We start from the raw sequence: 19,012 nt of genomic DNA, 5'->3' as shown, positions 1-19,012 counted from the left end.
CCGTGACAGTCATAGGAAGCGGAACATACAGGTCAATGCCAACTACCTCGAATGGTTGCAGGGGACACGGGAGCGGTTGTAATTGTCCACTTCCAGTTGATGTAGGTAGCTTGCGACGCTGACAAAGGGCGCATGAGGCAACGTACTTCGCGACACAGGTGGACAAGCCCGGCCAGTAGTAGTGACATCTTATGCGGTCATACGTTTTCTGGAAGCCCATGTGTCCAGCAGACATGTCGTCGTGATATGTCTTGAGGACTTGAGCCCGAAGAGAGCGAGGTAGAACGGGCACCCAGCGTTGACCATCAGGGTGGTAGATATGACGGTACAGGACGTGGTTGTTGAGCTTGAATTGCGTCAGCTGTCGGCGAAGACGGGCGTTAGGGGGCTGGCAAGTCCCGTCAAGACGGTCTATGATGCGGCGACAGTAAGGGTCAGCACGTTGGTGAGATAAGAACAAACCACACTCGCTTGGAGAAGTTGGGTCCAAAGTAGTTAATGACGAAACATGTAGGGAAGAGACGGCCGAAAGCTTCTCGTGTGCAGCAGTGGCGGGTTTGTTAAGCGGCTCCGAAGACAGCGGGCAACGCGAAAGTGCGTAGGCGTCTTGATACTTGTTTCCCGACTTGTATGTGATCGTGAAGTCGTATTCTTGTAAGCGAAGAATCCAGCGACCAGGGCGGCCGGACAAGTTCTTGATTGTCGAGAGCCAGCACAAGGCGTGGTGGTCCGTAACCACAGTAAAGTGGCGGCCGTGGAGATAAGGTCGAAACTTTTGTATCGACCATACGACCGCTAGGGACTCCTGTTCGGTGATGGTATAATTCTTTTCAGCAGGGCTCAGTGCACGGCTCGCGTATGCGACGACTTTCTCACGTGAAGATTTGTCTCGCTGTAGAAGAATTCCACCAATGCCTCGACCACAAGCGTCTTTATGCAGGAGTGTGGGCGCGGTTTTGTCAAAATGGCAGAGGACTGGTTCGGATGTGAGTGCACACTTCAGTTGGGCAAACGCCGCTTCACATTCAGGAGACCACACAAAGGCGACGCCTGATCCGAGCAACTTGTGCTATGGTGAAGCTATTGAGGCGAAGTCTCGAATGAATCGGCGAAAATAAGAAGCGAGGCCGAGGAAACTGCGCAAATCTTTGGCTTTTTCAGGACGCGGGAAGTGTTGGACAGCGGAAATTTTGTCAGGATCGGGACGAATACCGTCCTTGCTTACGATGTGGCCTAACACTTTAATCGTCTTGCTCGCAAAACGGCACTCCTTGGTGTTCAGCTGAAGGCCTGCGTTTGCAAGGCACGTAAGAACTTCGTCTAGTCGTTGCAAGTGCTGAGGGAAGGTTGACGAGAAAATAACGATATCGTCTAAATAGCACAAGCAAGTATTCCACACCAAGCCTCGTAAAACTGTGTCGATCATCCGCTCGAATGTTGCTGGAGCATTGCAAAGGCCGAATGGCATAACGTTGAATTCATACAGTCCATCTGGTGTTGAAAACGCTGTCTTTTCTTTGTCATCCTCGTGCATGGGTATTTGCCAGTAACCTGAACGCAGGTCTAGGCTTGAAAAGTACTCAGCACCTTGCAGTGAATCCAAAGCATCGTCTATGCGCGGCATGGGGTAAACATCCTTGTGGGTAATCTTATTAAGTGCTCTGTAGTCCACGCAAAACCGCACGGAGCCATCTTTTTTCCTTACTAAAACAACAGGGGATGACCAAGGACTCGCGGAGGGACGTATAATGTTCCGTTGCAGCATATCGGCTACATTTTGTTCAATGATTTTACGCTCGGATGAAGAGACGCGATATGGTCGACGGCGTACGATGGAAGTGCCATCGGTCTGGATACGATGCCTAATAATGGACGTCTGTCCCAGAGATGAGGAATGGGCATCAAACAATCTCCTATGCTTTTGTAGCAAGGCAAGCAACTCATCTCTCTGTGAAGAGGTCAGTTCTGGACTAATAGTCGCAGCAAGAACAGAAACGCTTGATGAACGTCCAATAGAAGGAAGGTCAGAACACGCTGGCATAAGAGAGACAACAGAGACAGGTTGAGATTCAGAAACGCAAGCCATTGTGGTGCCTTTAGGAATGAGAATTTTCTCAGAAGTCTGGTTTGTAGCGTAGAGAAGTCCGGAGCCTTTGTGGAATCGCGCTAGACCTGAAGCAAAGGCTATACCTCTTGCGAGACAGCGTGCAGATGGTTGGACAAACACGTCACCAGAGTCTATCACATTAGCAGTGATGGCAACTATCCGCTGATGACCAGGTGGTAGCTCGGTCTCTTCAGCAGCGAGCAAGCGAACGGGCTTGTCATCCGCATACAGGGCATAGTCAGTTTCCATCATATGAACAACATTTTCTTTACAGTAGATGGAAGCGTTCGCCGTAGACAGAAAATCCCAGCCTAATATAATCTGGTGGGCACACGAATTCAGCACAGCAAATTGTACAAAATGAAGAATACCAGCGATGAAAACACGAGCGGTGCACATAGCGGCAGGTCTAATGGCGTCCCCTTGAGCAGCGTGCAGTGTAGGTCCATCATAAGGGGTGGTGACTTTTTGTAGACGTGAGCACAAAGAACGATAAATCACAGACAAAGAGGCACCAGTGTCTAATAAAGCGTCCACGTACACACCTTCTATTAAAACAGCTATCGTTTTATATGGACGCTCTGGACGAATTTCTGTCTTTTCGTTCGATGCAGCTTTTCCTCCAAAAGCTGCAGAGGTTAGTTTTCCGGGCGTTCGTTGGTGAATGGCGAGACAGGTCGCAATGGAGACGTGGAACGGCGGAGGGGTGAGGGTGAGCGGCGTCTAGTAGAGCGGTAGGAACTGGTTGGCTCAGATGTCGCAGTTGGAGACGGTGAGCGGCGTAGCGGCGGATCATAAGGACGACGTTGGAAAGCGTACCAGCTTGTCCCATCATCCCGTCCGTAGGTGTCGAGTCCACGACGCTCGTCCTGCTGACGCTTCCGACAGACGCGTGCAATGTGGCCCCGATAGCCGCAGTAATAACAGATCGGACGATGCGGCCGACATGGTGGGTGAAAGGGCTGGCTAGTCACACTCGGTGTTAACGAAGCCAGCGGGACAGGCGTCGAGTGTGCGGGCATCGGTTGTACCACGGGTGGTGAGCCAGCGAGGACTTGTGCGTACGTCGGTTGGAGTCGAGGTACTGGAGTGTCTACAAACGCTGGCCTGGTCATGGACGCCAACTCCTCTTTGATAACATCCCGCAAAACATTGTTGGAGGGGGGAGGTGGACTCGGTGTCATTGAGAGGCCGAAAGATTGTAGCTCTTCCCTTATAAGCGCCCGGATCATGGCACGCAATGAGGCATCAGTCGTGGTAGTGGTTTCAGAGCTGTCCGGCGGTAACCGTTGGGATTCAAGTTCTTCCAGGCGTTGGCACGTGGCAACAACGTCAGCGACCGTAGTCGGGTTCTGAATGACCAAGGCATTGAACGCGACCATGCCTATCCCTTTTAGTAGATGACGAACTCTCTCTGATTCAGACATGGACGTGCTGAAACGGTGACAGAGAGCAAGCACATCCTCTATGTACGATGTGTAGGACTCACCGCATTGTTGCTTGCGAGAATCCAGTGTCTTCTTCGCGAGAGCTGAACGAACCGCCGGGGTGCCGAAAATTTGGCGAAGCTGTTGCTTGAAACGCGTCCAGTCCGTAATGTCCGTTTCATGATTGAAAAACCATGTTTTCGCTACGCCCGTGAGGTAGAAAGAAACACGGCGAAGCTTGGTAGGATCATCCCAGTTGTTAGTGGAACTCGCTCGATTGAACTGGTCCAACCAATCTTCCACATCTTCACCTCGAAGTCCGGCGAACGTGGGCGGCTCACGCTGGTGCGCGGTGATAATCCACGATGGATAGGCCGTGGTAGCCGGGGCCGTGGAGGTAGACGCAGAAGCGCGGGTTGGCTCGTCCTGAGGCACGTTACCGGACACCTGGTACAAACGACGACCTGAGCGCAGCTCCAGGAGGCAGATCGGGCTGGGAGAGGACGGAAGATCGTAGAGCACACTCCACCACTTGTGATGTAACAGTAAAGGCAACCTTTACTAGGCCCGGAAGACACGATGAAGCGACCACGCCCAAGGCACAGAACTCAGACAAGCCAAGTCCCCACAGCAGAAGAAGATGACGACCACTCATGATGATGAATATTTGTAAAGATAGATGATGTGCTTAATGAATGCCTACAGTAGTTATTTTGCCTTCTTTGTCCCTTAGTGCATACATCCGATTTTTGCCTATCTTTTCTCTTTACTGCTTTGACGCTTCCTCCGTTATTCAGAGTGTGTTCCATTCTCTCCATGTTATACCTTCTTACATTGCATATCATACGCCTTTTAATCAACTTTGAAACCTCTGCCAGTTATATTTTGTCTGTTGTACTTGAGACTTTCATGATTTGACGCTTCCTAATGAGATTTTTCATTTCCTGTGAAAGCTTGCCAGTGTCCTGTCTAACTCCCCTGCCTCCAACTTCCACTGCACACTCCTTAATGATACTCGTCAGATTATCATTCATTGTATCTACGCTAAGGTTTGTTTCCTCACTAAGAGCCAAGTACCTGTTCTGAAGCGATACTCTGAATTCCTGTACTTTCCCTCTCAGTGCTAGCTCATTGATTGACCAATGTAGCAGCTGTTAATATTAAGCAAAATTATTTATGCATTTCTACATATTTGAATAAGAGCTGTTGTGATAGGGCTTTATGTTAACTAGAGAGAGAAGTAATTGAAATGGTTCATAAGACAGGTAAGTGATTGTCTACGTCACTTAATGAATGATTGCTGAGAGAAGACTGATATAATATTTGTTGGAGCTTCACCTTCTAAAGCTATACGATTTAATTATGAGGGACGTTGTCGTGTGCCTCGGAAGTTCTGACCACCTGAGTTTGTTTGACTCTTTTGGTACCGCGCAAAAATGGTTATTTTTCATATGTCTCGGGAAAACAGTTTTATGCCAGTTTGAAAAGTACCCCTGCATCCATTGCAGCATATATAGCAAATTTCGCACAATGAAATGCCCTTTCCAAAAAATATGTGTCAAAGAGCAACAAAAGTATTTGGAAATCAGTAAAAATGTGAAGTGTGTAATTTTTGGTTGCCAGCTGCTAAAAAGTGCCATGAGAACACGATAGATGCAAAAATATTCGATATAAAGAGAATTCTGAAGATATATAATTTTAAGATAAATGACCCAGGAACGGTATAAGAAAACCTCAGCATGTCCGCGGAGTGAATGATGATGCGAGGGGCGAAGCATCCGTCCGTTTGTTCTTTGCTTCCGTCCGTCCGTGCGTCCACCTATGCGTCCATCCGTCTGTCTGTCTGTCTGTCTGTCTGTCTGTCTGTCTGTCTGTCTGTCTGTCTGTCTGCCTGTCTGTCTGTCCATCTGTCTCTCCGTATGTATGTATGTATGTATGTATGTATGTATGTATGTATGTATGTATGTATGTATGTATGTATGTATGTATGTATGTATGTATGTATGTATGTATGTATGTATGTATGTATGTATGTATGTATGTATGTATGTCCATCCGTCCACTTGTCTGTCTGTCTGTCCGTCTACCTGCCTGTCTCTGTCCATCCGCCGGTTCGTCCATCTAGTGAACACTCTGAATAGGGTCCTCCAGCATCTTTTTATCATATATTCATCATATACAAGTATCGCCATCCAGAGGACATTCCAAGGACTAAAACGAGAGGTGGCTACTACATACAGGGGACGGATGACCTACGCCTTAGAGAATCCCTGAAATGGTTTTAGGGGCGAAGCTCCTTATAGCGACACCCGTTCATCCCTCGTAGCAGTTGTAGTAGTGTGTAACAAGTATAACAATTTGACCTCAAAGGTGGTGCCGATAAGAGATTCCTTCTGTGCGTTGTTGAACAATAAAAGATAGTGCTCAATGTACATGTCAATGGCTGCTAAGGGGGAATGAGAGACAGGAGAATTCGGCTTTTAGTTAACGTGCACGCTGCGAATTTTTTATTGTTCAACCACGCACAGAAGACAAGAAAGGGTTGCTACGTTATACTCGCTGGGCGTAACCTCGTAGGTTTTAGAAAGGTTTAGCGAGCGTTGAGCCACAGTGCCATCAATACAGTGAACTAATATATACCATGAACTCGAGGTGGTTATAGGTGGAAAGTAGACACGAAGCGCAAGCCGTAAGAAAGTGTGCATGTGCCTCCTCTCGTTCAGTCTTTGGAATGTCCGTTGGATGGCGGTGCTTCTATATGAGGAATATATGATGAAAAGATGAGAGATGGTGGTACTTGGAGTGTTGAATAGGTGGACGAATGGACACACAGACAGATGCATGAACGGACGCACGGATGGCTGCACGGATAGACGGACGCATGGACGGACGCAGGAGCGGATGCATGAACGAAAGCAGGGACGGACGCACAGATGAACGAGCGGATGCACGAACAGACGCACGCACGGACGAGCGGATGGATGCACGGGCGGCCACACAGACGCACGCATGGATGGACGGAAGCAAGAACGAATGGACGGACGGATGCTTCGCCCCACTATCCATCATTCACTCCGTGGATATGCTGCCATATTTTATTAGACCTCTACTGGAGCAAATAATGGGAACCACAGTTCAACCAAAACACCCATTATTAACGGAACTACGAGTACTAAATAGTATCCTCCTCCTCCGCTCCGCCTCTCACGCTCAACTGCCCTCAGCCGTTCCGTCGAGCGCTCGGGGCTAAGCTCCGTCATCACGGCACCTGCGTCACAATGTGGCGTTAGACCACATAAGCGTAAATCCCGTCACTGATTCGATACCATCAGTGTGTGCCGTGCGTTCCACAGCCAATCAGATCAGCTGTAAACGATGATGTCATGGGGCAGAGCATGTCGCTTGGTGTTTGGGCGGTTGAAAGCGCGTTTGGCCGAGTCACAGGGATCTGCAGCGATCTGGAGTGTTCGCAGCTTTAAAGCGTTGTAATATATTACACAGTTTACACAGAGAGCTCAAACTGGCCTCTAAATTACTCTTGGGACTTGGTCTACCAGCCCAATGTGTTTTTAAAAAAATCGCCAAAACTGCTTCAGGGTCCCCTTAACGAGCTTGTCCCGTAATAAATTATGGACCGTCTCACCAAAGAGAACCCTGACGGAATGCGAAGCACCAGCGGTGCGCACGGCGTTGACCCGGCTAAAACGAGCGTCGACGCGGGTTCTGGAAGAGCGCCTTGAAGCGAAACTCGGTGTAGCGTTCACACGGGTCAACGTTTCCTTGAAACGCAAGGGCACGGGAGGCGGGACGCGTTGAAGACGATTGCGCTCGGCTTCCTTGGCTCGCGTCTTGTCGGTGTTACCCACGCACCGTCTGTATTCTCGAATGCGATCGGTGTTCATGACTGGCACCTCGTCGGTGTCCCTGGTCTTCCACTGCCCGCACTTGATTTCGGTTTCCTTGGATCGCGCCTGATCAGTGTTGACGTCACCATTCGCGAATGTGGTCGGCTTCGCTGACCCTTACAACGCCGGCTACAGCCGGGAAATGTACGTTCCAACTAGCGGGAAGCACGCCGTGACGGCGTCGCGCGGAAAGCAGCAGCGTGCTGTCCACATTGTCGGTGCCGCAAGACTTTCAAGGTGTGCGCAGTGCGCGCAACCACTGGCTCGCGGTTTTTAGTGGCGAAGCTTCTCATAGCGACACCTGTTCGTCCCTCGTAGCCATTGTAGTAGTGTGTAACAGGTATAACATTTTGACCTCCAAGGTGGTGCCGGTGAAAGATTTCTTCTGTGCGTTGTTGAAAAATAAAAAATAGTGCTCAATGTACATGTCAATGGCTGCTAAGGGTGAATTAGAGACAGGAGAATTCGACTTTTAGTTAACGCGCACGCTGCGAATTTTTTATTGTTCAACAACTCACAGAAGACAAGAAAGGGTTGCTACGTTATACTCGCTGGGCGTAACCTCCTAGGTTTCAGAAAGTTTCAGCGAGCGTTGGGCCGCAGTGGCATGAATACAGTGAACTAGTATATACCATGAACTCGAGGTGGTTAAAGGTGGGAAGTAGACACGAAGCGCAAGCCGTAAGAAAGTGTGCGTGTGCTTCCTCTCGTTCAGTCTTTGGAATGTCCGCTGGTTTGCGGTACTTCTATATGAGGAATATATGATGAAAACATGCGAGATGGTGGTACTTGGAGTGTTGAATAGCTGGACGAACAGACACATGGACAGATGCATGGACGGACGCACGGATGGCTGCATGGACGGATCGATGCATGGACGGACGCAGGAGTGGATGCATGCACGAAAGCAGGGACGGACGCACAGATGAACGTGCGGACGCACGAAGAGACGGACGCACGGACGGGCGGATGGACGCGCGGGCGGCCACACAGACGCACGCATGGATGGACGGAAGCAAGAACGAATGAATGGACGGATGCTTCGCCCCACTATCCATCATTCACTACTTGGATATGCTGCCATTTTTCGGAGACACTGGTGAACTCGTAAACTTTTCTCAGCAACTTTTTTTGATGCGATAAGAGCCCGCATGTGTTCCAATATATGTAAAAACCCGTGATGAGAATCATTCTTATATAAATCAATATTTCGCAATTTCATCTAGCACCGCCTCTTTTCATAAGCCACCTCACTCCACTTAGGTTGGCGTGCCAATATATGCATTAAAGCATATTTATTTGCATTTTTGCACATCATATGTTTTTTTTTTAACGAACAATATCATGCAGTTCTAAGACGTGTCGCGCTGCTCCGTAGTCAGGGCTAAGGTGTGCTCCGGTGGACTTCTTGTCGTGAGGAGAAGCTCTGCAGCCGGCGCCAGCCCAGCGCGCCCCAGTGACATGTGGACCTCACACGTAGCCAGAGTAGCTATAAGATTCTGCTCAAAGATCAGCAGCGGCGCACTTGCGGCGGAAGAGACAACTTGAGGCCGTAACAAAACGAAGACATGAAAGGCTGTGGATGTCTCAGGCCGACGCGAAACATTGTCACCATGAAACTTGAAGCGGCGAGGCTGTTATCCTCGGACTCTAAGTTCTTCGTCGCTCCATTCAGGTTCAGTTGCAAGACAGTTTCGAGCGCCGCGTGTTTTCGCAACGCAGGTGGGAACCATGTGCGCGTGACGCCGCCGTCATAGGAGTGGCATCAGATGCAGCCCTGTGGCTGAGAGCGAAACCAAAGCTGCTGGACGCTGGCTGAAAAAGACACCTGCGCACTTTAAACATGCGGTGGACCTACAGGAATATCTTTGGTAGAATAAATTGTTCCTGACTCCCATGAACAGTTCTCTATTGAATAGCTAATATAAATGTCTTGCCATTATTACTACTAAACACTCTCAGATTGCAAAGCTGACTCTTGATTGGATTTTCGCCTTGCAAATGTCATTTAATTACAGTACTTTGATGTTACTGTAGCATAACCACGAGGGGCAGAGACTTCTGTCACATTCGTCAGACAAGCTCATTTTCTCAACAACACACGTGCACTGGTTCGCGCAAAGGTCTGTTGAAAATCACTACGTCGCCGAAACGGGCAAATTCAAATTGATTCTGAAATTTTAGGGGCCTAACCAAATACTTGAAAGTGCCGGCTGCACGAAAAACAAATTACACATGCCAAAATCATACATTCAAAGTGCCGATCACCGGTGATCGATTTGAATAGGCGTGGCAACGAAAGAGTTAACGTGCACCTAACTAGTACACGGGCCTCTAGGTTTTTTGCCTCCGTCTAAAACGAGCTGCCGTGGCCGGGATTCGATTCTACGACCTTCGAGCCAGCATTCGAGCGTCATAATCACTAGACCACAGTAGCGGGTGTTGAGGGGGGACTACCGCACACGAAGACGGCAGAAACGAGGCGACGAAGTGAGACAATCGCCGGCACAGGACTCCGTCAGCTGACACAGACCCGCTTAATCGAAGGTTGTTGCGATGTGCATTGGTGTTTCGCTCCTCTAGGAATATAGTAACAGTGATACATTTAATCTATGCACTTGCATATGAGACGATGAAAGGTGGCACATGCGTTCAACGAGGTTTTCAGTATTCAGTGGACACTTTAATACATAGGCTGATTTGCACTCTCAGCTTTGTTACGTAGCTGCTTCACTCCATTTCACATCCTCAACCATACCAAGAAGCACAGAATGCATTCGAAACTCACGAACCCTGCGTCGCTCTTCTTCTCTAAGGCGATCCCTAAAGTGATGCATCACCTGAAGTCCAACACCACCAGGCAAGAACTACATGTTCAGCTAGTAGTCGGTTCACCATGCTGATTCTACTGCACAAAAAAGGAGAAGGGATATAATATGAAAAAAAAATGTAAGCAGATTCTCAGCACGCAATGAAAGTGACCTCTTAACATTCATGAAAGGAACTGTCTGAGCCGATGAAGAATGCAAGATACCCTCCCATGAAAAAAAAAATTCCCCCAAACAGGAAACTAGATACGAGTGATTGTCTTCAAAATAAACATATAATACACAAGAATTTGCGATTATAGTGGCCTAAAAGTATTATGTGTCCTTGAAAAATTATTGTTTAAGGGAGGGCAGTTTCGCAGCAAACTAAAAAGGATATGAAACTCAGCATGAATTATCATGGCGTCAAAAACCTGCTGTACCAGTTCGTAGTTGGTCCTAGTCTTTGTGTGTGTTGTGCTAAATCACGATAAAGCATTAGGAGTGCGCTTGAGTCTTAGTTTTAATTATTGCATACTCATCGGCAATAACTAATGATCAGCGATTGAGATGTGTGTGCTGTGACAACATACCTGCATGCCACTGCTGTCCACAAAAACTACGCTCCGAACTCTCTCGACTAAATGCATTGCCTCCTCTCTCCCAGCGTCAGACTACTCATTGAAGAGAAACTAAAGAACAAAGCTATTTTTATCGTCTAAGCAAATCACTCTCTCCCGATAGCAAAAACGCCAGGTTTGTTGCGAGTAGGTGCTTCGTAAACGAGGAAACACGCCAAAAAAGGCAGATCCCACGTATAAACTGGCGTATAGTGGGAATCGATGATATGGGAACCACGAATAAGAAAGCTTGATATTTCACTTTAAAATCAGCACAACGTTACGAGGTGGAGGTAAATGATGCCGTACATGACTTCCCTGTCAATATTATCATGTTTGGATGTGTTCTTTACCTTCATCATCTATTCACGCCACGTGATACCAAATTTAGTATATGTGGAGCTATTTGAAACATTGACGTCACGTAACACCGAATTTGGTATATGTGGAGCAAGCGAAACTGCCACGAGCACATCATGATAGGCCCAATATACTCAAACGTAACGTTGACGCGTGCGCACGCTGGACACAGCTATGCTACGTTAGCAAAACGCGACCCCTCTGAAGTCTGAAGCCAGGCGCAACCGGCGCGAAATGGGACATGCTGCATTTCGTGTCAACGCGTTACCCAGACGGCACTGCGTCTGCCTCTTTTCGTGGCGGAGGGATGCCGGCGTCAAAGCAACGCAGCGCAGCGCGCGCCTGCGAGTATATGGCAGGACCGGTGCCTGGCCTGGCAACGCCGGCGTGACGCGACGAAACGATCGCCGGCACGTACGCGGGCCGGGTCACGTCAAAATGTATTGGCGTCTTGACAGTGGCGTGTAGACTTGTTCTCACGTGACATGCACCTCATGATTATCATGTTTGCACTAGTCACATACCTTCGTCATCCATTGAAGTCACGTCACACCAAATTTGGCATATGTGACGCCAGCGAAACGGCCGTGAGCGCATCATGAGTGTGGAATGTATTCATGTTGTTACAAGACACGCATGTCATGATCATCATTTCGGGACGTGTCATTTACTTAAGTCGTCTGTTCGCGTCATGTAATGCGGAATTTGGTGCATGTGAAGCTAGCGAAACGGCCGCGACCGCATAATGACCGTGCCATGTAGTCATGGTGTTACATGACACGCATCTCATCTTTATCATGTTTGAACCAGTCTCATACCTTCGCCATTCATTTACGTCCCGTGACACCAAATTTGGTATAAGTGAAAGTGGCGAAACGACCGCCAGCACATCGTGAGCGTGGCATGTAGTCATGTGGTTACATGACAAGAATGTCCTGATTTTCATATTAGGGTCTGCCGCTTGTGTTCGCCATGCAATCATGCCATACCATACCAGTTTTCCAACATGTCATGCGAACGAAACCACCGCAAGAGTAGCAGGACCATGAATTGTAAATCTTGACATTTATGACATACATATCAGAATTTTTATGTTATGACTAGTGAAATATTCTCGCCATACAGTCATGTTACGCCATACCAAGTTTGGTATCGATGCCATTATCGAAACGGCCAGGAGAGCTAAAATTCGTAGATAGATAGATAGATAGATAGATAGATAGATAGATAGATAGATAGATAGATAGATAGATAGATAGATAGATAGATAGATAGATAGATAGATAGATAGACACAGACAGACAGACAGACAGACAGACAGACATACAGATAGATAGATAGATAGATAGATAGATAGATAGATAGATAGATAGATAGATAGATAGATAGATAGATAGATAGATAGATAGATAGATAGATAGATAGATAGATAGATAGATAGATAGATAGATATGCTCAAAGTCGCCGAAGTTCGCTAAAAAGTGCTTCGCATTTAAAACAGGGATAGCGAGGCCACCTTGAAGTTTCCGCAGCATTCGGCGTGACGTCAGACATATATTGACGGCGCCTACTGTATGGTCCTACGTAACTCGCAATAGGTCCGAATGAAGTACATTGCCCTTGGAAACCCGCCACGGTGGTCTAGTGGCTAAGGCACTCGGCTGCTGACCCGCAGGTCGCGGGATTTAATTTCGGCCGCGGCGGCCGCATTTTCGATGGAGGCGAAAATACTTGAGGCCCGTGTGCCTAGATTTAGGTGGACGTGGAAGTACTCTTCTGGAGCCCTCCACTACGTTGTTTCTCATAATTATATTGTTGCTTGGGGACGTTAAACTCGCCCATCATTATTATTATGTCCTTTGAAGTTTCGTCGCAAGTGTAACACACCAAGTTTGTGAAAGTTTCGTTAAGCCAATAGTGGCAAACTGCACTTTCAAATTCGAGACATCATGTGTGTTGATTTCAGCGCGAAAATTTGAAATGAAAAGTGTGGCAGCTTGGGCTAGTTGGTACGACATGACGATAGTTATAGCATGATAGTCATTAGCACTCGTGTCCTTCGTGTCCTTCTTGTTTCTGTGTCGTCGTTCTATTCTCGTGCTATAACTATCTTCAAAATGAGGCTTTGAACTTTATTTTCTCCTTATTTATTAACTCTATGAAGGGGGGAAGGAACGTTCAGTTTTTGCAGTACAGCTTATCAATCTGAACCGATTGACTGTTTCTCTTCAGCGTCCTTCTAAACTCCTGTGAGCCCTGCAGCTTTAGCTGTCTTAACAGCTAATTGGGCTCCCATTAACTGCCCTTTACAAGCCCTCTCGGGAGTGTTACATAAGAGGTAGTTCACTTGAGTATAGTAGTTTGCCACAAATGAAAGCAATCGCGAAAGGTAGGCATCGTGTTTAGTATCAGATTGCACTGGTGGCGTGCACTACCGTCGAAATGACCCGCTGATAACGGTGTTTGACTATTGACACGAAGGTAGCACGATCGAAAGCCGCCGGCGGCGACCGCGTATTTATGGGAGCGAAGTGCAAGAGACCCGTCTGCTGAGATTTAGGCGCATTTTATGAAAGGTCATGTAGTGCTCGTCATAACGCCTCAATGTAAAAGAGAGAGGGCATGCAAACATGGACACATGAAATAAGTCAATAAAACACAAACATCGATGGTGCCTTGAATTGTTTCGTGTGTTCGTACTCGCACCCCTCTCTCTTTCAAAATGCACGCTAACCAATAACTCAGCTGTCCGATATATTCTCCACTACACAGCCTAATGATATCAGTATTCGGGACACCAAAACCTAGAATTTATGGTTATTCTAAGAACTCTGATGTTTGCGATTGATTTCAACACCCGATATAGCCAACTCACGACCCGATCTTAGTGCGACAAACAAGCAGCGCCGCAAGCGGGTCGGCAAAAAGAAAATTACATAGACATATCCTTCGTAGGAAGCTGAGAGTTCAGGGCAGAGAGCATGTAAGCCCAAACTGCCACGCTTCTAGGTCACAAAAGGCTAGTGAGCCCACCTCTTCAAAGGGACACCAAGCTTCTCTGGTGTGAAAACTCTTCGGCGGCACAGAATGCGAGGTCCTTTATCGATCCAATCTGTACAACGCCTGCATGGGGAGCGCCGGAGTGCCTCACTACGCGTAGCCAAATATTGGCAGTGCAGCCAATGCTACAGGTTGCGTCAATCGAGAAGTAGGAATCACGGAGTTCCAGAACAACAAAACAAAATGCTTAGTCGCTAATTTGCCAAGACAGTTAATTTAAGGTCATGTTTGTAAATTCATGGTGCTTCTGTGCGGCCTCAGCAATACGAAAGTTAAGCTAAAGCTCTCTTTAGAAGAAAACTTTGAGATTGGGCTAGTTGGTAAGCTTCATATTGAACAACCAATTCGAAGTCATGAGGCACATGCCTTTGTTTTTGTTTTATTGTCCTTTGTCTGCTCTGCGTCGCTCTGTGGTGGTTGTGGATGACTTTTGTTATAATACTGCAGCAACTAAGTCACATGTCCAGCAATGCTCTGCTGGTCTAGACCCAAGTGTTCTACTGAGTGGTCAGCTCTTGCACATTAATGGTGTACGCTTAAATACACACGTTACAAGCAATCGCTCTTTAAAAAGGGAATTGGTGTTCTGTGTCCAGTATCACATTCATAAATTCTACCAAAACTTTAAAGACTTTAATGTGGTCGATAAATGTCTTTTATATGTGTACAATATCCCAGCAGTTTCTCACATGTACACTTAAAGGTCAGGTATTCATATCACCTAAGGCATTTATTATATACTGCTTTCTGTATAACGTGTCACTTTAAAAAAATGCAATTTCTCCCCTTTCTTTTCGAGTTTCGGCATGAGAGGCAAAATCTGAGATATGCTCTTGTAACTGGGAGCATTTTTTGTGCGACCATTATGCTGTCATTTGTTTTTCAGTGCGCTCCGCCAACCAGCACTCGTTCCTATGTTTTCATAGCGAGCGTTCGTCCCCTTCTGTGATTACGTGATGACATTGTAGCAATCAGGGTAGCGATCACAAAAAGAGTGATAAAGAGAAGAGGAAAGCAGGGAGGTTACCCAGAGGGTATGCTACCCTGCACCGTGGTTGGGGAATAGGGGGTTTAAAGAAAGAGAAAAAATCGCGAGAAAGCTTTCATTACACGTGTTACAGTTTGTTTCTATCAATGTTGTCGCATTTATCACTTTACCGTAACAAAGGCTTCTTTGGTTTTGCTGCAACACATCGTTTTCCGTGAAAGTCATTCATGATTCGATGCTATTGTCGATTGCAGATGCAAATTATAAAATGCAAGAGCCACCGGTCAATAAAAATTGCAGTTGACTAAGTTAGTAGACATAAAACGAATATTTTTGTCCTTTGTTTTGTCTCAATCTTTCGTTAACTGTGGTCAATGACGCCGTTAACAGTGTGTGCGCATGTGCGTGGGTGCGCGTGTTGGTGCTGGAAATCACCCCTCAGACCACGATACGCTGCGCTGTTTTAATTGCGCCACTTGTAGCTTCCACAGCGCTGCACGAATTTACTGAGATGCAGTGGAGCTTCGCATCGCGTATGTATGCGGCTCAGAGACCGGGCTAACGCGGAGTCACTCTGTCGTCTCACGAGTTTCTCGTGGCCCGCGGAGGACAAGGTATGTGCGACACTTGCGAAGAATGCGGCTGTTCCGAGACGAACGCGCATTTCCTGCGCGCCCCTGCATGCCGGTCATCAATGTACGATGCTGGCATGCGTGGGGCAGCAGGGGAGAGCCGTCTTGGACCTTAGCTGCCTCCTCTACGCCTGATGGGCAAAGTTTTCCTGCCTGGAAAGATCCACTACGAGCATGCTGGCGTTCGAAGGCAGCCATGAACTCAGCCGGAAACGGAAATACAAGGTTCCGCTTTCTTCTCGGGTGACGGTTCAAGCTCAGAGGCGTAGCTCAGCCTCGACTCTTAAAGCGCTTTGTTCCACGGGGCTTTTCTCGAGGGACGAGTTTCAAGAGCAGTGTTCCCGGCGGTCGAAAATTACGTGGAGCATTTATGATGTCATTAACATACGAAGTCGGAACTCACTCGCACTTACTTCACAGGTTAACGCGGGCGCAGTCATTGGATGTTTGCATGGACTGTGTTGAACGAACACAACTTTGCAAAGACTGTTATCAAAACAGGTTTTGTGAAGTCGGCTAAGGCCTTCACGCCAAAATTTTCCCCGCAATAACAACTCCATAAGTATTCTGAATAAATAAATAAATAAATAAATTGTCAGATTTACGTTATTATGCGCTGTTTTTCAAAGGACACACTATCCATATATTCAAGAACTACAAGGACGCTATGACACATTGTGCACCTAAAACTGCATTTGCGGAGATTTAACATATGGAATCTACGGAGTATATGTAGCACTTGTCAAACTATAACAAGCTTATAAAATACGCCGCTCAGTGACTGCTTCTGTCACGTATGACCAAACTCGGGAAGCAGCATTAGGATATCTCTGCTTATTTGTCTCACCTCAAACGCATTCACGCTTGTAGTTCCTTCACACTGAACCAGTTTATCATTCGGGAACCAAGACACTCATTCGATAACTGAATAACTCAAACTCAAACTAACCATGTTGCTGTCCTACACTGCTCCGGTCCTCCAAAGCGCACCTCCAATGCAGGGTCTGTCAGAGCGAGCTGCGTAAAACCTCTCTCTTCCCATTGATTTGCGAGTGCACCTGAAATAAGCGGCTTTCGGTATCGACTCAGACTCACCGATGACGTCACCGACTGCTTCGTGCCTGATTGGTTATGTACCCGTACAGCGCGTGGTAACGTGCTCACACCATCCTGATCCATGCCCAATTTATCTAAAGTGTACCGCCCGCCACGAGGGTGCTTCTATTCCACGTGATGACATTGCACGATAGGTCTACACTGGTACGCGCTGGTGTAGGTGTTTTCATATGCCGCACAAAGACGGTTGCGGACGGGCGCTGCCGACCTGCCCGGCGATGGAGTGGCCCGTTGCCACCATCGATTTCATGGACCGCGTGCATGGTGTTTTGCGTGACGTACGCACAATGGACACACACACAAAAAAAAGGGAACGCCAGACGACCAGACGTTGTTGTTCCGGCGACGGCGCAGCCAGTGCATATCGAGCATTGATCTTCCGCTGTCTTGGGAACTTGCGAAAAGAAAAAAAAACGTTGGTCTGTGTCGAATCATAACTCGCAAGTCTTTTTAGGCTTTTCTCGAGCTCTTTCATTTGCCCATCCTAATTATTCGATGTTTTCAGCGGTGAATGACTCTGTCCGGTTAATTTACCAAGACAGATGAACGTTTAGTAAGTGCAGTGACATTTATGAAAACAAAAATAATGGAACTATCGTTCGTTCGTAATAATAATAAACATAGCGAAAAGAGCGGGAGACAGAAAGAGGTGAACCACACAGAACTAGCGTTGTGTAGTTTCGCTTGATGCCACCATGTAATTCAAGCAGAGCATCAATATTTGTCCATATACCGAATGTGCATATGTTTTAATCGGTTTATATATAGTTTTTAGTGGCCATTGCATTTTCTTTCTTTTATTTGCTTGCATTTATTCACTCACACATAATATTTTTTAAGTTATTTTGTCCGCATTTTATAAATGTCGTGGCGTTGCGTTGCCACAAATATGAAAAAAAAATGAGTCAACTTATATGCACCCCTACGCCATTGTATCTATACTTCTGAAAAGTGTCTTGGCTTACTGTTAGCATGCCATGTACCTTTATTCAGTGCTGTACACTGTCGAACTGTAACACAAGGGGGTCGGGCTTAGTCAAGCTGCAGCAAGGCAGCTTTTTCCCGCAATGGGCTTTATTCTTGGTGAGATGAAATAAAAAGGTTTCAAGTTTGAAGCTTAGTTCTTTTTATTTTTCTCTTGTCTCTCGTTCATTTCACGTTGTTTATTATTATTATTATACGTTCACGCTATCTAGCCCAGCTTACCACTGTTTTGATCGTAGGTTTAGTATGCGGAAAAGTGTTCTCAGATTGCAACAGCTGTAAAATACAGTATATTCAGCTTTTCATATCTAATTGAATTTATTTTCTCTCAATTTTGGTTTTATAAAGTGCCCTTTGCCACATTTTGCCTGCCGTTGCAACAAAGTACACTTCACATCAGATGAAAAGTGCCAACACCATATATTTACTCTAACGACGCAAAGGGGCGTCGAGGTATCCAGAAAATGTGCGTTTCGCCGAAACTGCAGCGTCCCCTGACGCTGTATGCGCTCGACCTGCCCGCTTCAGAGCGAGAGATCAGCCACACAGGTCAAGCGCTTTTGGACCTTCAACGAAGAAGTGAATGGTATTGTATTCATTAACCGTCATCCCACCTCGGCCGCGCAGTTGGTAGGTTATGTCGACCATTTTCTGAAGAATAATAGTTATAGGTACTGCATATTGAGAGTGATATTGGAACATTTGGACCTTCACGAGGACGTACAGTGCGAAACAAACCATATACTAATCACCCGTGTCTGCTGTAAATCTAGTCCTAGTATCCAGCATTGCTGAACACTATTAAACACACATAAGGAGCACATGAATAATTGTTAGGGGTGTGTGAGTAATGACTGCTAGGACACAGGGGCACAGGCAGAATTTTTTTCCGGGGAGATAAGGGAGAGGCAAGTTCTTGGCTTTGGCAGGCGGAGTGGGGCACTCCTCTTGAAATGGTAATTTTTCACTCTCTGTCATGGCACAAAAAATGTTTTTTTTTTTTGAA

The 19,012-nt window shown here is 46.9% G+C and overlaps 1 protein-coding gene across 1 annotated transcript in view; it reads right to left on the bottom strand.

The window, feature by feature from the left end:
• LOC142814081 (uncharacterized) overlaps window positions 1-10,338 on the bottom strand; it is a 148,028-nt gene extending 137,690 nt beyond the window's left edge. Inside the window, exon 1 of the mRNA XM_075892020.1 lies at window positions 10,232-10,338. Coding sequence (XP_075748135.1) covers window positions 10,232-10,276 — 45 coding nt within the window. The 5' untranslated portion in view covers window positions 10,277-10,338. The remainder of the gene's footprint in view (window positions 1-10,231) is intronic.
• Window positions 10,339-19,012: the final 8,674 nt, after the last annotated feature.

The sequence above is a fragment of the Rhipicephalus microplus genome, chromosome 4 (assembly GCF_043290135.1).
Source record: "Rhipicephalus microplus isolate Deutch F79 chromosome 4, USDA_Rmic, whole genome shotgun sequence".
Classification (NCBI taxonomy): domain Eukaryota; kingdom Metazoa; phylum Arthropoda; class Arachnida; order Ixodida; family Ixodidae; genus Rhipicephalus; species Rhipicephalus microplus.
The sequence above is the reverse complement of the archived record's forward strand: the minus strand, read 5'-3'. Positions and strand labels throughout refer to the sequence as shown.